Raw genomic sequence first — 21651 nt, forward strand, 5'->3', positions numbered from 1 at the left:
AACTATGAAAGAATGATCTCTTACTTTCCTCTCCAGCAATGTTTGCATATCCTTAGACTTGTCTCATTTGTCATTACAAAATTCATTTTCTTCCAATGGATTCAACCATCTATTATTTTCATTTCAGTTGTGTATTAGATTTTTTTTTTTTATTTCACCCCGAGGAAAAATTAAAATAATGCTGGGAAGAATTGAAAACACATTGACAAGAACAACAATGTCCTACTGTATAGCAGAGGGAACTATATTCAATATCCTGGGATAAACTATAATAGAAAAGAATATAAAAAAGAATGTACACATATGTGTAGTTGAATCACTTTGCTGCACAGCAGAAACTAATAAAGCACTGTAACTTAACTGTATGTCAATTAAAAAACACATGGAGACCAGTCTGAATGGAGGAGGGAAAAAATGGAATTACAGCTGTCTGGCAATGAAGACACTAATATAGTGATTAAAAATTCCAAATCACTGATGTCCTTAATTTTGATGCCCAGAGATGAGGCAAAAACTACAACCAACTGGCAGATTTTCAAACATTTTCTAAAAAGCTCTGTTACAAAATCAGCAAAGTTAAATTGGATAAAATACAGCCTCACAATATCCATTTATAAAGAAACATCTCTAATACCTACAGAGGAGTTTAACACTCCAATATTTACAAAACAGAGACGCTTGAATAAAATGGCAATCCACTCCAGTACTATTGCCTGGAAAATCCCATGGACAGAGGAGCCTGGTAGGCTACAGTCCATGGGGTCGCAAAGAGTCGGACACAACTGAGCAACTTCACCTTCTTTTCCTTTCAGTATCTTAGGAGGGAGACTAAATGTTGGCAATAAAGTATCAACTATATGTTTTACCAAGATCCAACAACATCTGCTGTATTATTTATTAGTAGATAGCAGTGCATAAAAACTGTCGATTTGTGTAGGGCTTGAATGCATTACATTAGGACTCTTGGACACAGGCTTTCCTGATGGCTCAGTTAGTAAAGAATCCACCTGCAGTGCAGGAGACTCAGGTTTGATCCCTGGGTGGGGAGATCCTCTGGAGAAGGAAATGGCAACCCACTCCAGTATCTTGCCTGGAGAATCCCATGGACAGAGGAGCCTGGTGAGCTATCGTCTATGGGATTGCAAAGAGTCAAGACATAACTAAGTGACTAAACCACACCTCTTGGGTACAAGGACAGAAACCCAATTCCTATAGCTTAAGTGAGGGGGAACTTGTTATGAACCAGGATAACTCATTGAGGAAAAGAAATCTGTCAAATGGTGAACTCACCAAAGGGCAATATGCTGAACAACAAATCTGCATATCTCACAGACCTGTTTTCTGTTTATCCAGTTTTTATTGGCTGGATTGGCTGGATGCTTATGGTTCTTGGGCTGTCTGGCTCTTCCTCACCTATCAGCCTGTCCCTTTTGCCCACCCCCAACCCCCAGATTGGCACCCAAATGCACGGGTGCACACACTCTCCTCTCTTCCTCTGTTTCAGCTACTTCCAGCTCCAACAGCAGGGCCAGAAACAAAAGGACTCCTCCTTAAACTGTCATGAAAACTGATCAATTACACTTCCTGGAAATTCTCAAAAGCTACTAATTGCCATCTCATCTAGCTGAAGCACTGTCAACTTTTTATAAAGGGTCAAAGGAACATATTTTCGGTAAACTGGTAAGTTGGTAAATGAGATAAATTAGACAGTTGGGCAAACTTGATGGAAGAATACTAAATGTTAAATGGAAAATAACTGAAGGAAAATTTGAAGATTTAGTATAAGCTAAATTTCCCATAAGGAAATGGTAAAATCTGTGGATTCTGACAGCTGCTTTGTATTTTAAGATCTGGTATGGAAAGTGGGTGGTGCCAGTTTCTAGGAAAAGCTTGAGTCTGGATGACCTGAAATGCAGATGCCTCTCTGTGACAGTCAGACCATAGTATCTGATACTGCTATTTGGGAAGGGTCGTATGGGGTTTTGAGGCCCTTAAGAGCACAATGATTATATAAAATACGCTTGCTAGTTCTTTGAAGAATCTAACAAAAGGACACCCTTCCCTAATAGTTCTAAGTAAATGCCAAACAACATATGTGCAAATAGAGTGAAGTCCATTTTTCAGCTAAATTTCATGAAAAGACTAAGCCAATCCGAGACCCTTAGTTTAACTTCAACATGCCTTAAAATGTTGTGACAAGGAATTAATTCAAGAAGGGTATTCCTTGAAACCAAGTTTTGGTAACTGCAGATTTTTGCAAATTCAATGAACTGGCCACTTGGCAAATTGACTTTTGGTGAATTGAATTTTTAAAAAAATCTACTCTTAAAAAACTGGAAAAAAAATCCCACATAATAAAATATTCACCTGCCTAACAATTTCCAAGTGCACCTACAGTATGGTCCTGTCAACCACATGTGTGACAGTGAACTGATTTTTGACAAATCAGCCTTCTTCAAATCATACACAATCTAGTGTCAAACAAGGTCATACAGTGTGAAGGTCACAGGGAGGCTGGCGCTGCATTTCAGCCGACACGGGCCCGGATCCATCGGATTCTCCTTTACCGCGGTCTCTGCTTCTCTGTGGGTCAGCCATGCCGTGGTTTTCTTCACCTTTGGAAATGCGGCTGCCCCAGCCCCCGGGTGTCTGGAGAGGCAGTGACCTGTGCGTCTTCTCTGGACTGAGGCCCAGCGATCTCTAGGAAGGGGGAAGTGGTGCAGCACAGGCCACGTGCCACCCCTGCACTATTCATCTCTGCCAGGGGGGTCAGGGATGCGAGGATGTGGTGCCGCCGGTGGGAGCCGTGGAGATGAAACACAGGGGACAGGGAGCTCCAGAAGAAGGGGCTGCTGGACAGACCAACGGCCGATGTCCCCTCACTCAAGCGCCTCCTCCCTCTGTTCAGTGTTACTGCCATCCATCCCTGGAGAAGCTTCTCTCCCTGCAAAACGGCTGTAGAATGCAGCGAAGCTCCTGTAAACCTCTTACTTCCCTGCTGTTCCTGGGGGTGAAAATCCAGGTCCTTCTCATCTTAGGGATTATCTTTTTTTGGCTAATAACTATATATTTTGGGTAACCAAATTAACAGCAGGGAAATTACAAACGCTAAGGAATTTTGCCATGGCTCTTACTCCTTTGAGGACGTTTAATTTCTAGTTTTATTACTGAGAGTCGCACTTGTCTTTCTACCCTCTACCGTACTCGTTCTTTCTCCATTTAATTCATTCTTTTTGGCATATGGGGGCCGCAGATGTATAGCAACTAGCGTCTTCAGTTTTCCATTTCCCTTTTAAGTGGACGACTGTTTTGCCATCCTGAGCATGTTTAACATGGAAGATGATGTCATTTAACATTTAACATGGAAATGTCATTTAACAGGGGAGATAACATGTTATTAGGCTTTGACTCACTGGTGTTGTATATACATATATATATATATATAAATATTTTTTAAAATTTATTTTTGGCTGCTCTGGGTCTTTGTTGCTTAGGCTGGACTTTCTCTAGTTGCAGCGAGTGGGGGCCACCCTTCATTGTGGGCACAGGCTTCTCTTTGCAGTGGCTTCTCTTGTCGCAGAACATAGGTTCCAGGGCGCGTGGGCTTCAGTGGTTGTGGCACATGGGTTTAGTTGCCCCTCAGCCTGCAGAACCTTCCCAGACCAGGGGCTGAACCTGTGTCCCCTGCCCTGACAGACAGAAGAATCACTTAACCACTGGACAGGCAGAAGAATCACTTAACCACTGGACTGCCAAGAAAGTCGCAGCATTATATAATTTAATACTTACGTCCTCCCTATAACCTATATGATAAAGTTCAAATTCATTAGCTTGGGGTCCTACTTCAGCTACTTCTTTCCACCAAGCTTTTGCACATTCTGTTCACGTCTCTGGGGAAAATCTTGCCCCATCCCAACTGATAAAACTCCAGCAAGCCTTGGAGACCCAGTTGGATGATCAGTTCATCCCCTGCGCTTCCATGGTCTGGCCCTGTCACAGCTCGCCTCAGGCAATGGAGTGTGCACACCATCCCATCTTCCCCATGAGATCGAGAGCTATCTGAGGAAAAGGATCACACGGTCCATCTTTGTATCCTTTCCACCCCTCACAGCCAGACCTGCAGTGAACGCAGGGAGAATGTAGGCTAAATGATGGGATGAAAATATAACAGTGTTTGTTTCAGATGAAAAAACACTTGGTTAAGTAGTTATGCTTCCTATACAGTCGATAAGACTTAAAATAAACACATGAAGAAAGCTTTAAAAAAAAAAAAGCCTGTTCATTTAAATTTTCTATCTGACAATTTAGGAAAAAATCCCAACAGCACAAACCAGGGTGTGAATTCACGAAAACTTCACAGGACGATCTCCACGTGAACACATTGCAACGTTTAGGGCTGGGCAAGAGCTCAGTTGCTCAGTTGTATCAGACTCTTCGCGACCCTATAGACGGACTGTAGTCTGCCAGTCTCCTCTGTCCATGGGATTTCCCTGGCAAGAATACTGGAGTGGGTTGCCATTTCCTCCTCCAGGGAATCTTCTCAAAACCCAGGGATTGAACCGATGTCTCCTGCATTGGCAGGAGGATTCTTTACTGCTGAGCTGCTGGGGAAGCTTAAGGGCCTTCAAAAAAGTAATACGATTACCCTAAATGTACCATATCTCCCTGAAGTGATGCTGAAAAGATGATCAGTTTTCCAGTACTTTTGGATTTTCTCTTTCAACATGAAAGGCAAAGATGGTTATGTCATAAAGCAAATAAGTATCTTTGATCTGCACAAAAGTCTTCAGTAAATCTCCATCATAAGAGCAGGTAAGGCTGAGGATGACTGTGCACCCTGCATGTCCTCAGAGAGGGCTTTTGTCTAAGGGCAGCTGCTTCTCAAGACAGATGGCACAGTGCAGGGAGAAGAAATGGAAAGTCGGTGGATAGTGCACCGTCCTCAGCAGCTGATGCACCTTAATGCTGTTTGATTTCGGTCCTGCCTTAGTCATACTGAAAAGCTTTTAAGACTTTGCTCTGTGTTCTTTTGTGTACAGCAGATGGGCAGGACTGTATAGAAATGGGTTCAGTTCATTCCCTGGAGGCCTGTTACTTGCAGGTGGGGTATCCCATCTGTGAATGGGCAGGCAGGTCTTAACAGCAAACTTTGTAGGGTCACTAAAGACCATTGCTTAGAGTGAGGGATGGCTCTTTCTGGGGCAAGCAGAGGTGGCAGATAGAATGCTGGTTCTGCCAATTCTCATCTCATTTCTCGTCTCCACCCTCCTTCACTCCTCTCTCTGAACCTCAGCCCATTCCTCACCCTGCCTCTCTTCACTGGGGTACGAGGGGATGCTATTGTTGCACCTGATTTGATAATAATCATTTTACAAGCACAAAGGTTTAGTGGTTTGCTTTTTTTTTTTTTTTTAATGCTACCTTTGTCACAATGACCATATGAAAATATCACATGTTCATCCTGGCCATTTTCTAAGTCAGTTCATGAAACCAATGGGAATTGCTTGGGTAGCCCACTAAGGGTGTAGATTCCTAGAAATTAGGATTTACTGATAGAAGGGGCCCAGGGATTTGCCTTTTGAATAAGCACTTCCAGGTATTCCAGTGCAGATGCCACCCACACTTTAAGGAACCCTGATAAAGACTGTTATATTTTTTTCATGGCAAATTCTATTTCTTTGTAAGGAAATACCATAATATGTTTAACCATGTCTATTTTGATGGACTTCTACAGTTTCTACGTTTTCACAATGAGTAATGATGCTGCATTGTTTCTTCTGCCCAGGGTCACTTTCTGCTTCTTTTGCGAAATGTTGGCCTCATATATTTCACCACCAAACGTTCCCACCCAGCTCTGTCTTGCCCTGTCCCAAAAGAGGTTCTTCCCGTGGTCTTACTGCAGACTTTCATATTCTGAGAAGACCCACTTCTCTGGTCAAAGTGACTGCCCCTGAGATAGGCATCTCACCCACACGGTGACAATCTTGTTATGCTGACACAGGAAGATTTTCTTCTAGTATGTTTTAAGCTAACACATTTTACTGAATATACGATGCCTTGCCTGTAAGATGCATCCTTTGCGTATCACTGAGATGTTGCCCATTACCACTATAAGAATCCACCACTGCTAAGTCGCATCCCAACTTCAGAGAGGCCAAAATTTAAAAAAATGTATCCTTAAAATCAATAAAACAAGTCTTAGTTTTGCTCAGTGTGTTTCTCTTTTCCAAGTACACCTATTATTTGAATGTAAACCTTTTGTTCTCTGTCTTCCATATCTGTCAACTTCTTTGTTACTCTACCCTTCCTCTGTAAACCAAGAGACCTTCTTAAACTTTTCTTTCATACCGATTCTGTTTTCTGCAATACCAATTGTGTCACTGCTGGATTTTCATTTAAATTTTTCGATATCTTTTATTCCATTCAAATAATTGGACACTTTTGTTTCTCAGCTTGCCCCTCTTCATCTCAGTCTGTCATGCAATCTTTGGTCTGTTTATGCAGAATCCTTGCTTTCTTAAATTTTATTCAGGCTATAGTTTCTATAATGTGAATTTTCTGTTATAATACTTTTCGGAAACACACTTTTCTTTTTCTTTTAAGGCTGTCTATATCTGTCTCACTGCTACTGACTTTCTCTACAGATCTCATAAATAAGGAGACAGTTCTGGTGTTACACAAAAGGGGCATAGAGATTTTTTGGAGTCTTTCTCATGGTCCACCTGTTTGAAGTTAGAATTCATTTTTCAGCTTTAAAAAAATATTTATTTGTTTTTGGCTGCTGTGGGTCTTTGTTGCTCTGGGTGGGCTTTCTCTGGTTGTGACAAGTGGGGGCTACTCTATAGTTGCAGTGTGGGAGCGTCTCATTGCGGCGACCCCCCTTGTTGCAGAGCATGGGCTCGAGGGTGCTCAGTGTGCTTGGGCTCAGGAGCTGTGGCACACAGGCTTAGTTGCTCCTCGGCATGTGGAATCTTCCCGAACCAGGGATCGTACCTATGTCCCTTACAATCGCAGGTGATTCTTAACCACTGGACCACCAGAGAAGCCCCATTTCTCAGTTTTTCAGCTGGAGAGCTAGCTTATGGACACAACCGCTAGATGTGGACGTCTTTTACTTATTATGAAGCTGCTGTCTGAGCGGGAATCCCTATATCTTGCTTCCTTGTCAGCTTACTGACAAGGAGAGTTTGAAATTATTTCTAGTTATTTTTTTAAGAAATAAGTAAATTACTACTTATATATATATATTTTAAAGTAAATGTAAAGCTGCAACTCCCAGCATACAACATACCCATGGCTCTTTCAGCCCATAGGTCTTTTAGTTGCTAATTTACTATCTTGAAATACCCATTCACTTCTGTAACCAGATGTACTACATTGCTCAGAGTGATAATCCTGCAGCTGGTAGAAGATGAGAGGTGTTCATAAGGGGAAGGAAAATGTCAGGGCTCTTCCTTTCCTTCATACAGAAGGAGGACTGTTACCATCCTCTGGTGGACAAGATGCAGAGTGGGGGGAAAGGACTAGAAGTATCCTTTGGCCCAAGGGGGATAGCAGTCAGCCTCTGTTTTCACCAGTTATCTCCTGGGAGTCTTCTGAGTGCCAGGAATGTTCGGAACATTAGGGAAACTGCAGTGCTGACTTGGGGCTTGTATTCTAGTTGGAATATATACAATAAACAAACAACTAAAGATAGAGTGTCAGATGGACATGAAAGCCAAGGGGGAAACAGCAGGGGAGGAGTCAGGGGGCACTGTGGTGGGTGAACTGCTCTTCTCTACAGGATGGCAGAGAAGGCCTGATAGGTGACATGTGAGCAGGTGTGAAGGATGGGCCTCTGAGCAGGCATCTGGCTGAGCAATGTTTCTGGTTTCCAGTACTAGTAAGGCCAATGGCATCTCTTCCTATGTTTTCATGTATATGTATCTCTATTGGAAAGCAAAGGTGGGCGAGTGGTGGTCACTCACTTTTCCATCACCATGAATCAGAGGACTTTGATTATTATCATTTTTTTCTTTTTTGCTCCATCATGTGGTACAGCTTGTGGGATTCTAGTTCTCTGACCAGGGATGGAACCCATGCCCTCTGTATTGGAACTGCAGAGTCTTAACGACTGGGCCACCAGGGAAGTCCCAATAATTATCATTTTAAATGGCCCCAATACTCTGTTCAGGAGATGGACCATAATTTAATCAACAAATCTTCTATTTAGCTGACTCTTGAACAACACAGGTTTGAACTTCCCAGGTCTACTTATGTATAGGGATTTTTTTTCCAGTAAATACTATTTGTTGTTGTTGTTCAATTGCTAAGTTGTGTCTAAGTGTTTGAGACCCCATGGACTATAGCATGCCAGCCTCCTCTGTCCTCCACTATCTCCCAGAGTTTGCTCAAATTCATGTCCATTGAGTTGGTGGTGCTATCTAATCATCTCAAATTGTCACCCCCTTCTCCTCTTGCCTTCAGTCTTTCCCAGCACCAGGGTCATTTCTAATGAGGAACACACAATTCCCCAGCTGGACGAATTAATGGATACAGAACTGTGGATGCTAAGGGTGGACTACAGGACTTGAGCATCTGTGGATTTTCCGCCAGAGGGTCTTTGAGCCAATGCCCCCTGGATTCTGAGGGATGACTATAGTTGTCTATCTACATTATTTTCAACTGTCTTTCTTTTATCGGCTCCGCTGATGGCTCAGATGGTAAAGAATCTGTCTGCAAAGAAGGAGACCTAGGTTTGATCCCTTGGTCAGGAAGATCTCCTGGAGAAGGGAACTGCAACCCACTCCAGTATTCTTGCCTGGAGAATCTCATGGACAGAGGAGCCTGGAGGGCTACAGTCCATGGGATCTTTCTTTTACTTACATATTTTTAGTAGGAATATAAACTACTCTGATTAGTAGCCAGGCATTCAAGGAAAGCAGTTTGGGAATACAGATTAAGAGCCAGGAACACGGGTATCCGGGCTCAGGGGCGGAGGAGCGTGGGGAATGAGGAGGAGCAGGAAGGGCTGAGCACTGGAAGCACAGGACAGACAGGGCCAGGAGCAGGGGGCTTTGTGAGCTGGCCTTGCCCCTCCCCTTCACCTCTGCTCAGGAGGCCTCGTCTCCCCCCGTTCCCGTGGCCATAGCCAATAGCCTGCTTATTAGTCTGATTCTACCCATAGTTCAAGTGTGGGTTAAAAAGAACGTAAGCGAGGGACTTCCCTGATAGTCCAATGGCTAAGACTCCGTGCTCCCAATGCAGGGGGCCCAGGTTCAATCCCTGGCAGGGGAACTCGATCCCACATCCTGCAACTAAGAGTTCCTGTGCCACAACTAAAGAACCCACATGCAGATATTAAAGAGACTGCTTATGAAAAACAAGACGCAGATGGCACTGACTCCTGGCTTGCATCCACAGAAATAGAATGGGGAAAATAAGAAGTTTCTGTGCCTAAGACTGGGGTTATACTGAGGTTTCCAGCATCCAGACAGGCAAATGCCTGGACAGCTGCTTAGGGCAGATGGGTCCTTTGACAGCTTAATATTGCAGAGTTTCTGGTGACTCTGTAGTTAGGGCAGCCAACGTGAGGCCATCTGTTTACTAGTGGGCAGAAAAGCTTACTACCAGCAGGTAGTCACTGCTGAGCATGAGATACAAACCAAAAGTCAGGTCAGCCACTTTCATCACCTCTGCAAAGCAAACCGGCCTGGGAAACCACTGGTACAAACACCAGAGACAAAGAAACCTCACCTCAGCGTCATGTGACCTACACAATCGGACCCACGAAACAGTAGTTTCCTAGGAGCTTTTATTTGCATTTATTTCAACATATTCAATGCCATGAGAGAAACCATTTGCTCAGAAAGCTCTTTTGTTCTTTTCTACTTTTCTAAACAGGAAAGGAAAATAACCATGAATTTAGGGCCTTCTGTAATATACCTAAAAAGTAGCATGTTTTATTATTTAAATGAAAAAAACTTAGATAAGTAATACATGTATTTGTTGCAAAAGGTTTATAATGAAAAATAAATAAATCTCCCTCCCATACCTCTTTCTCCTGGTACCCCATCTCCCCTCTCCAGAGACAAACAGAATTACTCATTTCCTGAATGTCTTTCTAGATATGGCTTATAATATACATAATTGTTGGAGTAAGAAATGGCAACCCACTCCAGTATTCTTGCCTGCAGAATCCCATGGACAGAGGAGCCTGGCAGGCTACAGTCCATGGGGTCGCAAAAGAGTCAGACATGACTGAAGCGACTTAGCACATACATTAATTGTGTGTGTGTGTGTAACACAATTTTTTAATTGTCTGTATTTAAAATGAACAAAGCCTATTATTAATAAAAAGCTCTGGGAAGTACTGCAGTAAAGAAACCTATTTAACTTCATCAGGGAATCCTAAACATACTTGACTTCAGGCCCCCTTCTTTTCTTCTTTGGTATAATTTCTGGTCTGTGGAATGTAGCCAGGACTCGCTGGTATGGCTGGATCAGGTGTTTCTGAAGGGCGTCTGTGCTGAATGGTTTCTGAGCCATGCTGGTTGTTAAATATTGTAAATGTCACACCTCAGAATATACTTCATTAAAAGACTGCCTTCAAATGTTTTAGAAAATGTGAAATGTGTGGGTGAGTTCTTGCAGAGGCAGAAATAATGGGTCCAGGTTAAGGAAAGACTGAAGGAGGTGAGAGTAAGGCTAATTTATATTTAGTTGGATTCAGTTTCAGATTAGTATGGGCAGAAATGCCAGGAAAGGGCTGGCTTCAATTTGTGAGAGAAGATGGTCATGAGAAATTCATTAGGTAGAGGAGAAAGCCATAAGCTTCATCATTTTTGTCTTTGTTTTTAATCATGAAATATTTCATACATCAATGTATTTTTCATCTAGAAGTTTGATTTGAACCTTTTTTTAAAAAATATTTTCCATGTCTTTAGTTAACTTTTGAACACCTGAAATTTAGTTATAATAACTGCTTTCATGTCTGTGTCTGCTAATTCTTACACCTTTGTCAGTTGCGGATTGGTTTCCATTGGATAATGGTTTTCCCCTTGTACTGGATTGCACTGTCCTGCCTATTTGTATGCCTAGTAATTTTTGATTAGATGTCAGACATTGTGAATTCTGCCTTGTTGGAGGTGGATACTTGTGCATTGCTATAAACATTCATGAGCTCTGTTCTAGGACATAGTTAAACTACTCGGTGGCAGTTGATCCCTTTGGGTCTTGCTTTTAAGACTTATTTGGAACTTGAGGGGGATCCTACACAGATCTCTAGCATTCCCTCTCTGTGCTCTTCTTCCCTCTTTGGCAATCTGTCCTGAAAAATTCAGTTGCCTTGATCTTCCCAGACTCTTGTCTCTATCTCCTGAACTCAGGGAGTCCCTTTCCTAATCCCTTGTTCTGATACGTGGCTAGCATTTTGTTCATGGACTTTAAGCCCTAATCCTCTCTCTTTAAAAGTTTTAAAGACACTGACTCCTGTTCAGATTCAGTCTATCAATGGTATGTTTTGTTATTTTGGGTCTTTTCTTCCCAACTTTTAACTAGAGAACTTCTTAGAATGCACTTGAAGGAAATTCTCTTAAAGATAAAGTACTGGTTTGGAGTTAATTTCTTATCGTCTTTGGATTTACAAAATTAACCCAGGGACAAGAAAGATTACATGCCACATCATTATGCTTATAAAATACAATATGATTTTCAAAGTTACAACAATGCTCTGGTACTTGACAATACAGAAAAACAGCTAGGAAAAAAAAATCAAATTAACCTTTTCTCAAGAAGCCAATAGCAAATTAACTATAGTTCTAAATCAAAATTTCCAAGCATGAATTTTCTAGGGACAGACAGAAGGATTTTCCCCCCTCTCATTTGTACTTTAATTCTTAATTCAAAGAATTAGAAACACAGGATAAGGACATCAAAAAAAAAAAAAAAGAAGACAAAAAGAGCTCATACAGGTCAATATATATATATAAAACCCAATCAAAAAATGGGCAGAAGAAAAAAAAATGGGCAGAAGGTCTAAAAAAGCATTTCTACAAAGAAGACATACAGATGGCCAAAAGGCACATAAGATGCTCAGTATTGCTAATTATAAAAGAAATGCAGGTCAAAACTACAGTGAGGTATGACCTCACATGGATCAGAATGGCCATCATTAAAAAGTGTACCAATAATAAATGGTAGAGAGGGTGTGGAGAGAATGGAACCCTCCTACACTACTGGTGGGAATGTAAATTGGTACAGCCACTATGGAGAACAGAATGGAAGTTCCTTAAAATACTAAACACAGAGCTACCATATGATCTTGCAAACCCTCTCCTGGGTATATATCTGGAGAAAACAACAGTTTGAAAAGATACATATGCTGCAATGTTCACAGAAACACTATTTACAACAGCCAAGATGTGGAAGCAACCTAAATGTCCATCAACAGATGAACGGATAAAGATGTGCTATATATACCCAATGGAATACTACTCAGCCACAAAAAGAATGAAATAACTCAATTTGCTGCAACATGGACGGACCTAAAGATTAACATACTGAGTGAAGTAAGTCAGATAAAGACAAATACCAATATGCTGTCACTTGTACGTGGAATCTAAAATATGATGCAAACGAACTTATTTACAAAACAGATTTATAGACACAGGAAACAAACTTACATTATCAAAGAGGAAAGCAGGTAAAGGAGGGACAAATTTGAAGTTTGGGATTAATTGATATACATGTTGTATATAAAACAGACAACCAACAAGGACCTACTGTATAGCACAGGGAACTATACTCAGTATTTTGTAATAACCTATAAAGGAAAAGAATCTTAAAAAAATAGGTCTATATGCATGTATACCTGAATCTCTTTGTTGTAAATCTATACATGAAACACTGTAAATCAATATACTTCAATAAAAAATACACATGGAATAATTAAAAAATCCCAGTAGCTTGACAGCCTTCCCTTCCCTCCATTTATACATTTTAAAGACATTTAAAATTCTTACATATATTAAAGAGAGAACCTCAGACAATATGCTAGGACAAGGAAGTCATTGATGGATTCCACAATTAGATTCACATATTTCCGCCATGTGTAGAGGCATTTAACAGGAGTGAGAAATTAAGAAACAAGGACTCAGACTGAGCAAAAATACTTAAATGTCCCAGGCAAAAACCATTTAGTAGTACAGGCATCCAAATGAAAGGTAACAAAGTAAAATCCCTTTTGACTATCCATCTTTCGCTACAACTACGTATTAAGAGGAAATGGACCTGCTTATTTGAGTTATAGACTTTACTGTAGAGATGACTTCTCCATGTCTTTCTCTTACATTCTAAACCCTTCAGTAGTTCTCTTAGCTTTATTTGGCAGATAGGAGGAAATTTTTCAAAGGCCTATATATTTATTGTTATCTTTTGGTAATTCCTCAGTCAGATTCTTATTTTCCACCAGGTGACCACTCAACATCATTTCACTTATACCATTTGAAAGCATTTAATTATGTAAGATATTGAAAGATCTGTTTTGGTCTAGAGCATAAAATAAATGGCCTCTGCAGCTCACTTCTAAAATTATTCTCCATGCATTTGTTAGCAAAAAGGAACACCATAGAATTACATGTGTGAACGTCAGATACTAAATATGCCTTTGTTTAGAGAAAGAACTCCACCTCTAAAACAACTCCAATAAATAACCAGGCAAAAATCCTCTACTTACATTTATCTGATGCTCACTGAACACCATCACCATCAGGATCTGTTGCCTGTTTTTCCTTCTCACATCACTGTTCACTCCATAGACATACACAATCACACTAGGCATCAGCGAGGTTTACTATGAAGTTCTCTGACAATACCGCATTCCCTCATGACTCCATGTTTTTGCAGAGGTAATTGCTTCTTAGAATTCCTTTAGTCTTTGTGGACCCACAAGTCATCCTACACCTGCCTTCTAATTTGTTTACATTCACAGCAGATACTTGAATTGATTATACTCGGGATAAATGAGAAGCTGTGATACTAAGAATGTAAAGTAAGTTTTCTGTCTTTTGGATTTAATTACGTTTGGATTGGCAGTGAAGAAATCGCCATTGGGGAAATCTCTGACTGTTGGTTCAGCTGGAGGCTGGAAAAGCAGAGGATCATTCCTAATCTTGAACTAAGCTGGGATGCTAATTTCGCCTTCCGCGAAACAGATGATTTAAGTTGTCCTTAAGAAGGAAAATAACTCAATATGCTAAAACTGGCATGAAACAAGTTCAGTGAGAATTATGATGAAAGATTTCATCTATTTTAAACTTGCCTTCGTTAAGCAAAAACCAAACTTTACCTCTTGAAATGATTCACCAGGACTCCAACCAGTTCTCCGATTCGACTTTCGTGGGTTGGCTGTTTGCTGAAGAGACAGACAATTAGGTCTTTGTTGTCTTTTGTATGGAACACTACAAGTTGGTCCTTTCCATTGGAGACGCTTAGACCGGTCAACTGCAAAGAAATATAGCACAGAAAACTGTTAGGATGGCTCTCAAAATAATGAATTTAAACAGTTTGTAGTGGTTTTACTCAGTAATACTGGTGATGTTAATCTTTACCAAGTTTTATGAAATAAGCAGATGAAAGGAAATAATAAAGATAAGAACAGAAATTAATGAAATTTAAAGTAGAAAATAGTGTAAAACCAATGAAATAAAGAGTTGATTCTTTCAAGAGATAGGTGAAATTGCTAAATCTCTAATTTGAAAGAATAAAAGAGAAAAGACCTAATGACCCATATCAGGAATGGAAGAGGGGCTATTACTACAGACCACATAGACATTAAAAGGATAAAAAAGGAATATCTACAACAACCTTATGCATAAAATTGAACAACTTAGACAAAACCAAACCATTCCTTGCAAGCCACAAACTACTAAAACTCACCCAAGAAGAAACAGATAACCTGAAGCTTACTTTATCTATTACAGAAGTTAAATTTGTAGTTAAAAACCTTTCAAAAAAGAAACTTCAGGCTCAGGTGATTGCATTGGTAAATCCTACCAAATATTTAAAGAAGAAATAACATCCATTCTCTACATCTCTTCTAGAAAATGAAAGAAAAGGAACACTTTATAACTCATTTTATGAGCATTGTCCTGAAACCAAAAATTGACAAAAGCAATATAAGAAAAGAAAACTAAAAACCAGTATCCAATATCTTTCATGAACATGGACTTATTAGACTGGCCAACAAAATATCAGCAAATCAAATCCCAAACTACATGAGAACAATGACACATCATGACCGAGCGGAGTTAATCTAAGAAACGCATAGCTGGTTTTGTATTAAAAATATCAATCAATATAATCCCTCATAGCAACAGAATAAAAAATAAAGCCACATGATTATGTCAACTGACGCAGAAAAAGCATTTGACAAAATTCAACATCCATTCATGAAATAAATCTCTCAGCAAAAAGGATTAGAAGAGAATTCAACCTGAAAACGACATCTTCCAAAATGCCACAGCGGACATCATGCTAAGTGGTGCGAGACTGAATGCTTTTCCCAAAGATCAGGAGCAGTGTCAGGATTTCTGCTCTTACTGCTGCTGGGCACTTTCATACTGGAAGCCCTAGCCAGTGTACCAAGGCAGGTTTAAACAAATTAAAAGGCATACAAATTAAAACAGACGAAACAAATGGCTTTATTTTCAGATGACATGATCGTCTATGTAGAAAGTCCCAAGGAATTTACAAAATAGGTCTTAGGACTAATACATGGGTTTGGCAAGGTCACAAATACCAGGGCAACAGACAAAAATATTTCTATATACCAGCAATGAAAAACTGGAAACAGAAATTTAAAACCAAAACCATCCACAACTCCCAAACCAAAAATACTTGGACATAAATCTAACAAAATGTGTGTAGGATCTGTAAGCTGAGAATTATGAAAGGTTGATGAAAGAAGTCAAACAAAAATGCTGATGACAGGAATAAAAGAAAATATAAATACATGGAGAGAAATAATGTGTTTTAGGTTGAAAAACTCAATATGGTTGGATACTGTCAATTTTCCTCAAATCAATCTATAGATTTAATGCAATTCTGACCAAAATTCCAGCAGAATTTTTGGTAGATATCAACAAGCTGATTCTAAAATATATATGGAAAGGCAAAGAAACTAGAATAGCAAAAGCCATTTGAAAAAAAAAAAAAAGTTGGAGGACTCATAGTAGCTGATTTTCTTACTATAAAATAACAGTAATCAAGAAAGGTAATAGTCAAGAAGACTGTCAAAGGAATAAAAACATAGATCAGTGGGAACAGAATGGAGAATAAGATATAGTCCCACATAAATACGACTGATTGATTTTTCACAAAAATGCAAAGGCAGTTCAATGGAGAAAGGATCATTTGAGCATTTGGGTAACTCAGCATTTCTCGGGATTTGAACATCCACATGCCAAAAGAAATAAACATTGACCTAAATTTCACACTTCATGAAAAAGTAATTCAAATTGGGCCATTGATCTAAATGTAAAATGTAAAACCGTAAAACTTGTAGAAGAAAACACAGGAGAAAATCTCTGTGACCTTGGACTGGGCAAAGATTTCTTAGGAATGACACGAAAAGCACAACCCAACAAAGAAAAAAAACTGCATAAAATTTACAACTCTGCTCTAAGAAAGACACTGATGGGAGAATGAAAAGACAGCATGCAGACTGGGGAAAAATATCTGCAGAGACAGATCTGATAAAGGACCTATGTCCAGAATAAAGAACTCTTAAAATTCAACAATGAGAGAGCAAACAAATCAACTTAAAATGAGCAAAAGATCTGTAGTCACTTCCCCAAATAAGTCCATGCAAAGATGGTCAACATGACTAGCCATTAGGGAAATGGGAATTAAACTGCAACAAGATATCATCACAAGCCTGTCAGAATGGCTGAAATCAAAACAAAACAAAGAGGAAGATGAACAGCAAAAGTGATTAAGACTAAATGCTGGTGAGACTGTAGGACAATCAGAGGAACTCTCACACATTGTTGGGAGGAATGTAAAACGGTACAGTCACTGGGAAGACAGTGTCACAGAATTACCACATGATCTAGAAATCTCAGTCCCGGGCATTTAGCCCAGGGAAATAAAAACTTATGTTCGGACTTCCTTGGTGGCGCAGTGGATAAGAATCTCCCTGATAGCTCAGTTGGTAAAGTATCCACCTGCAATGCAGGAGACCCCAGTTTGATTCCTGGGTCAGGAAGATCTGCTGGAGAAGGGATAGGCTATCCACTCCAGTATTCTTGGGCTTCCCTTGTGGCTCAGCCAGTAAAGAATCCACCTGCAATGCAGGAGACCTCAGTTCGATTCCTGAATTGGGAAGATCCCCTGGAGAAGGGAAAGGCTGCCCACTCCAGTATTCTGGCCGGGAGAATACCATGGACTGTATAGCCCATAGGGTCGCAAAGAGTCGGACATGACTGAGTGACTTTCACTTTCACCAATACAAGAGACATGGGTTCGATCCTTGGTCCAGGAAGATCCCACATGCCGCGGAGCAGCTAAGCCTGTGCGCCACAACCCCTGAGCTCACGAGCCACAACTCCCATGTGCCTAAAGCCCATGCTCCACAAGAGAAGCCACTGCAATGAGAAGCCCACGTACTGCAAGGAAGAGTAATCCCCACTCACGGCAACTGGAGAAAGCCTGCACAAAAAGCAACGAAGACCTAGTGCAGCCAAAAAAAAAAGCACAATTTGTGTTCACACGAAAACTCACACATGAATGTTTGCACATGTGCGTGCTCGTTGCTTCAGTCGTATCAGGCTCTGTGCAACACTACAGACTACAGCCTGCCAGGCTCCTCTGTGCATGGGATTCTCCAGGCAAGAATACTGGAGTGGGTTGCCATGCCCTCCTCCAGGGGATCTTCCCAACCCAGGGATCGAACCCACGCTGCCTGCATCTCCTGTACCGCAGGAAGATTCTTTACCCACTGAGTCACCTGGTCTCAGTCATGAGTGTTTAAAGCAGTTGTATTCATAAGTGCTCCCAACTGGAAACAACCAGAATATCCATCAACAGGTGAATAAACAAACTGTGATACAGCTATATGATAGAATGCTATTCAGCGATAAAAAGGAATGAGTTAATAATACAAATCATGGATATGCAACACCAAGGCTTGCTTTCAAAGGCATTATGGTGAGAGAAAGCATCCAGTCTCAAAGGTTACATTACTGGATGACTCAATTCATGAGATATTCTGGAATAGAGCTGTCAGGGTTTGGAGTCAGGTGGAGTCTGACACAAGGAGTTTTGGGGGGTAATGAGATGACTGCATCTTCATTGTGGTGCTAGTTCCAGAAATCTATGCATGTATGAAGACCCATAGACCTGAATACCATCACCACTACCAAATTTTATTTATTATACACAAATTTAGAAGATATAGCTCCTTGGTTGTTTTGATCACTAGATCTACTTTGGTCAATAAAGCAGGTACCTGAGTGATCTCTCACTCTGTGGTTTGTTCTCTGACTGCAGAAAACACCAAAGTGTCACCTCCTGGCTACCACAGGTGCTGTCGTTTGGTCTGGCAATCAGCATTGACAGGATATCCACTGGGGGCAATGCAGAGTGCCAGGCAGCCTAGGGGTGGGGACGGAAGTGCCAGAGATGAAGAAGGTATGCTTTTCTCTTCTGCGGGGATTCATGACCCAGCTGGATGAGTGGAAGAGACAAATACCCAACAACTGAAGAGCTTTTAACAGTTCATACACTTGGAAGACCATTTAGTCTCATGCCCATATTTTACAGATAAGAAAACTGAGGCTCAAAGAAGTGAGCTGATTTGCAGACCTTGAAACTGGAACACAAGCTTGTGGACTGACCCAGATCCATGTTCTATCACAGTAGACTTTTCCAAATATCATGCACAAATGAACATAAGCTGTAAAAATAAGTATCCCTAAATGTCATGGAAATAAATTTTCAGAGGAAGGGAGTTTTTAGGTTGGTTTTAAAGAATGCCAGGGTTGGTACTCAAATGAGAGAGGGGAAAATATTCAAGTAATTGGGAATCCTTTCACAACCTACACAGATCATGGGCTTTTAAAAAAATACTTATTTATTTTTAATTGATTGATGATTGGTTTACAATACTGGTTTGATTTCTGTCATACATCAACATGAATTAACCATGGGTATTCTTTACCACTTCACCATTCTTTACCACTGAGCCACCTGGGAAGCTCCTTGATAGCCACTAACCGTCTAGTCAAGGCTATGGTTTTTCCTGTGGTCATGTATGGGTGTGAGAGTTGGACTGTGAAGAAGGCTGAGCGCTGAAGAATTGATGGTTTTGAACTGTGGCGTTGGAGAAGACTCTTGAGAGTCCCTTGGACTGCAAGGAGGTCCAGCCAGTCCATTCTGAAGGAGATCAGCCCTGGGATTTCTTTGGAAGGAATGATGCTAAAGCTGAAACTCCAGTACTTTGGCCACCTCATGTGAGGAGTTGACTCATTGGAAAAGACTCTGATGCTGGGAGGGATTGGGGGCAGGAGGAGAAGGGGACGACAGAGGATGAGATGGCTGGATGGCATCACTGACCCGATGGATGTGAGTCTGGGTGAACTCCGGGAGTTGGTGATGGACAGGGAGGCCTGGCGTGCTGCGATTCATGCGGTCGCAAAGAGTCAGACACGACTGAGCGACTGATCTGATCTGATCTGATCTGATACCTATAATTTCCTCCCTCTTGGATCATGGGTTTTTTAAGGCCTGTGTAAGAGAATATATAAATCTCTCTCTCACTTAGATGTATAACATCCAGATGATTTTTTGTTTGGTGTACATTTTTTTAAATAAAATAGTTTTATTTTGTTAATTTATTGGCTGCACTACATGGCATGTGGGAATCTTAGTTTTTCGACCAGGGGTTGAACTCACCCTCTGTCCTGCATGGAAGTGTAGAGGTTTAACCACTGGACCACAGGGAAGTCCCTACACTGGCTTTTTAGAAAGTTCTTTAAAAAATATTTTATTGAAGTATAGTTGATTTACAGTGTAGTGTTAATTTCTGCTGTACAGCAAAGTGACTCAGTTATACATGGGCTTCCCTGTGGCTCAGCTGGTAAAGAATCCGCCTGCAATATGGGAGACCTCGGTTCGATTCCTGGGTTCGGAAGATCCCCTGGAGAAGGAAAAGGCTACCCACTCCAGTATTTTGGCTTGGAGAATTCCATGGACTGACTGTATAGTCCACGGGGTTGAAAAGAGTTGGACATGACTAAGTGACTTTCACTTTCTTTGTTTTATATATATATATATATATACATATATATATGTTTTCATTTCTTTTCCATTAAGGTTTATCACAGGATATTGAATCAAGTTCCCTGTGCTATACAGGAGAAGCTTGTTGTTTACCCATCCTATATATATTACTTTGCATCTGCTAATCCCAAACTCCCAATTCTTCCCTTCCCCACCCCAAGATGATTTTTATTTTTATTTTTTTCCAGATGATTTTTATATGACTAAATTAAAAATATCATTTTCATTAAAAAAACATGCTGTGTCTACGACGCTTCACTCTCCTTTGATTATTTTATATGCAAAAATGCAAACTAGAATTGATGGAGCACTTCACAGGAGAGCTTGATTAAAGCCTAATAAAATGAGAAATCTAATAGCACTAACTTCGCTGGCACATCCCAGCAACATTAACTGCAGGGGTTTGGGGAAAGGGACTGCTGTGCAGCTGTGAATGCTGAAACCATCCAGGGAGAGGGTCCCTTCTGGATGCTGCTGGGCCAGAGCAGAGGCGTCTCTGATGGTTTTCTGAGCCACCTTCCCACCTCAGGGGGTGGGCTTCCCTTCTTGCCCTTCCCTATTCCTCCCTGTCTGGATGACTTCACCGAGCATAGGAATTCCTCATGTGTGCTCAGGGCTTACAGCGGTGCCAGAGTCCCAGCAGAAAATAGGGCAAACGGCACCTACTTTCCTCTGCTGCACAAATAATGAAAGATTAAGTCCCTGTTGTCATCAAGGCAAGACAAACAGCATCCAGGACATCTCTTTTGTTCTGGGAGACAGGATGGTAGGTGGGGGAAAGCAGCGGAGTAAAGGATGACCTGGGTGTCATCTCCGTTTAGCCATGTGAGCTTGAGAAAATCATTTAATTTGGAGCGCAACTCTTTCCTTTTCTGCAAAATAAGGATTCTACTAGATGCTCTGTTTGCCTCATAAGTTCGTGCTGCTGCTGCTGCTGCTGCTGCTAAGTCACTTCAGTCGTGTCCGACCCTGTGTGACCCCATTGATGGCAGCCCACCAGGCTTCCCCGTCCCTGGGATTCTCCAGGCAAGAACACCGGAGTGGATTGCCATTTCCTTCTCCAATGCATGAAAGTGAAAAGTGAAAGGGAAGTTGCTCAGTCATGTCCGACTCTTAGCGACCCCATGGACTGCAGCTCACCAGGCTCCTCCATCCATGGGATTTTCCAGGCAAGAGTACTGGAGTCGGGTGCCATTGCCTTCTCTAATAGGAGCAACTCGGGCATGCAAAAAAGATAAATAAACAAAACCCCTCTGCCTTTGAGGGTCTTTCCACTCTAAGAGAAGATATGCCAGCCAAATCTGAAAAACTACAGGAGTATCATGCCAAGGG

The 21651-nt window shown here is 41.1% G+C and overlaps 1 protein-coding gene across 4 annotated transcripts in view; it reads right to left on the reverse strand.

The window, feature by feature from the left end:
• MYO1D (myosin ID) overlaps positions 1-21651 on the reverse strand; it is a 359000-nt gene that overhangs the window by 91649 nt on the left and 245700 nt on the right. For 3 of the 4 annotated variants that reach the window (XM_086360259.1, XM_086360256.1, XM_086360255.1), the window contains exon 21: positions 14327-14481. In XM_086360259.1, the coding sequence (XP_086216385.1) occupies positions 14327-14481 (155 nt within the window). Of the gene's footprint in view, positions 1-14058; positions 14208-14326; positions 14482-21651 lie in introns of those variants that run through there. The other variant, XM_086360260.1, reaches the window with a different exon arrangement.

This window comes from Bos grunniens, chromosome 19 (assembly GCF_055505025.1).
Source record: "Bos grunniens cultivar Pamir isolate PY7600 chromosome 19, Bosgru_T2T1.0, whole genome shotgun sequence".
Classification (NCBI taxonomy): Eukaryota; Metazoa; Chordata; class Mammalia; order Artiodactyla; family Bovidae; genus Bos; species Bos grunniens.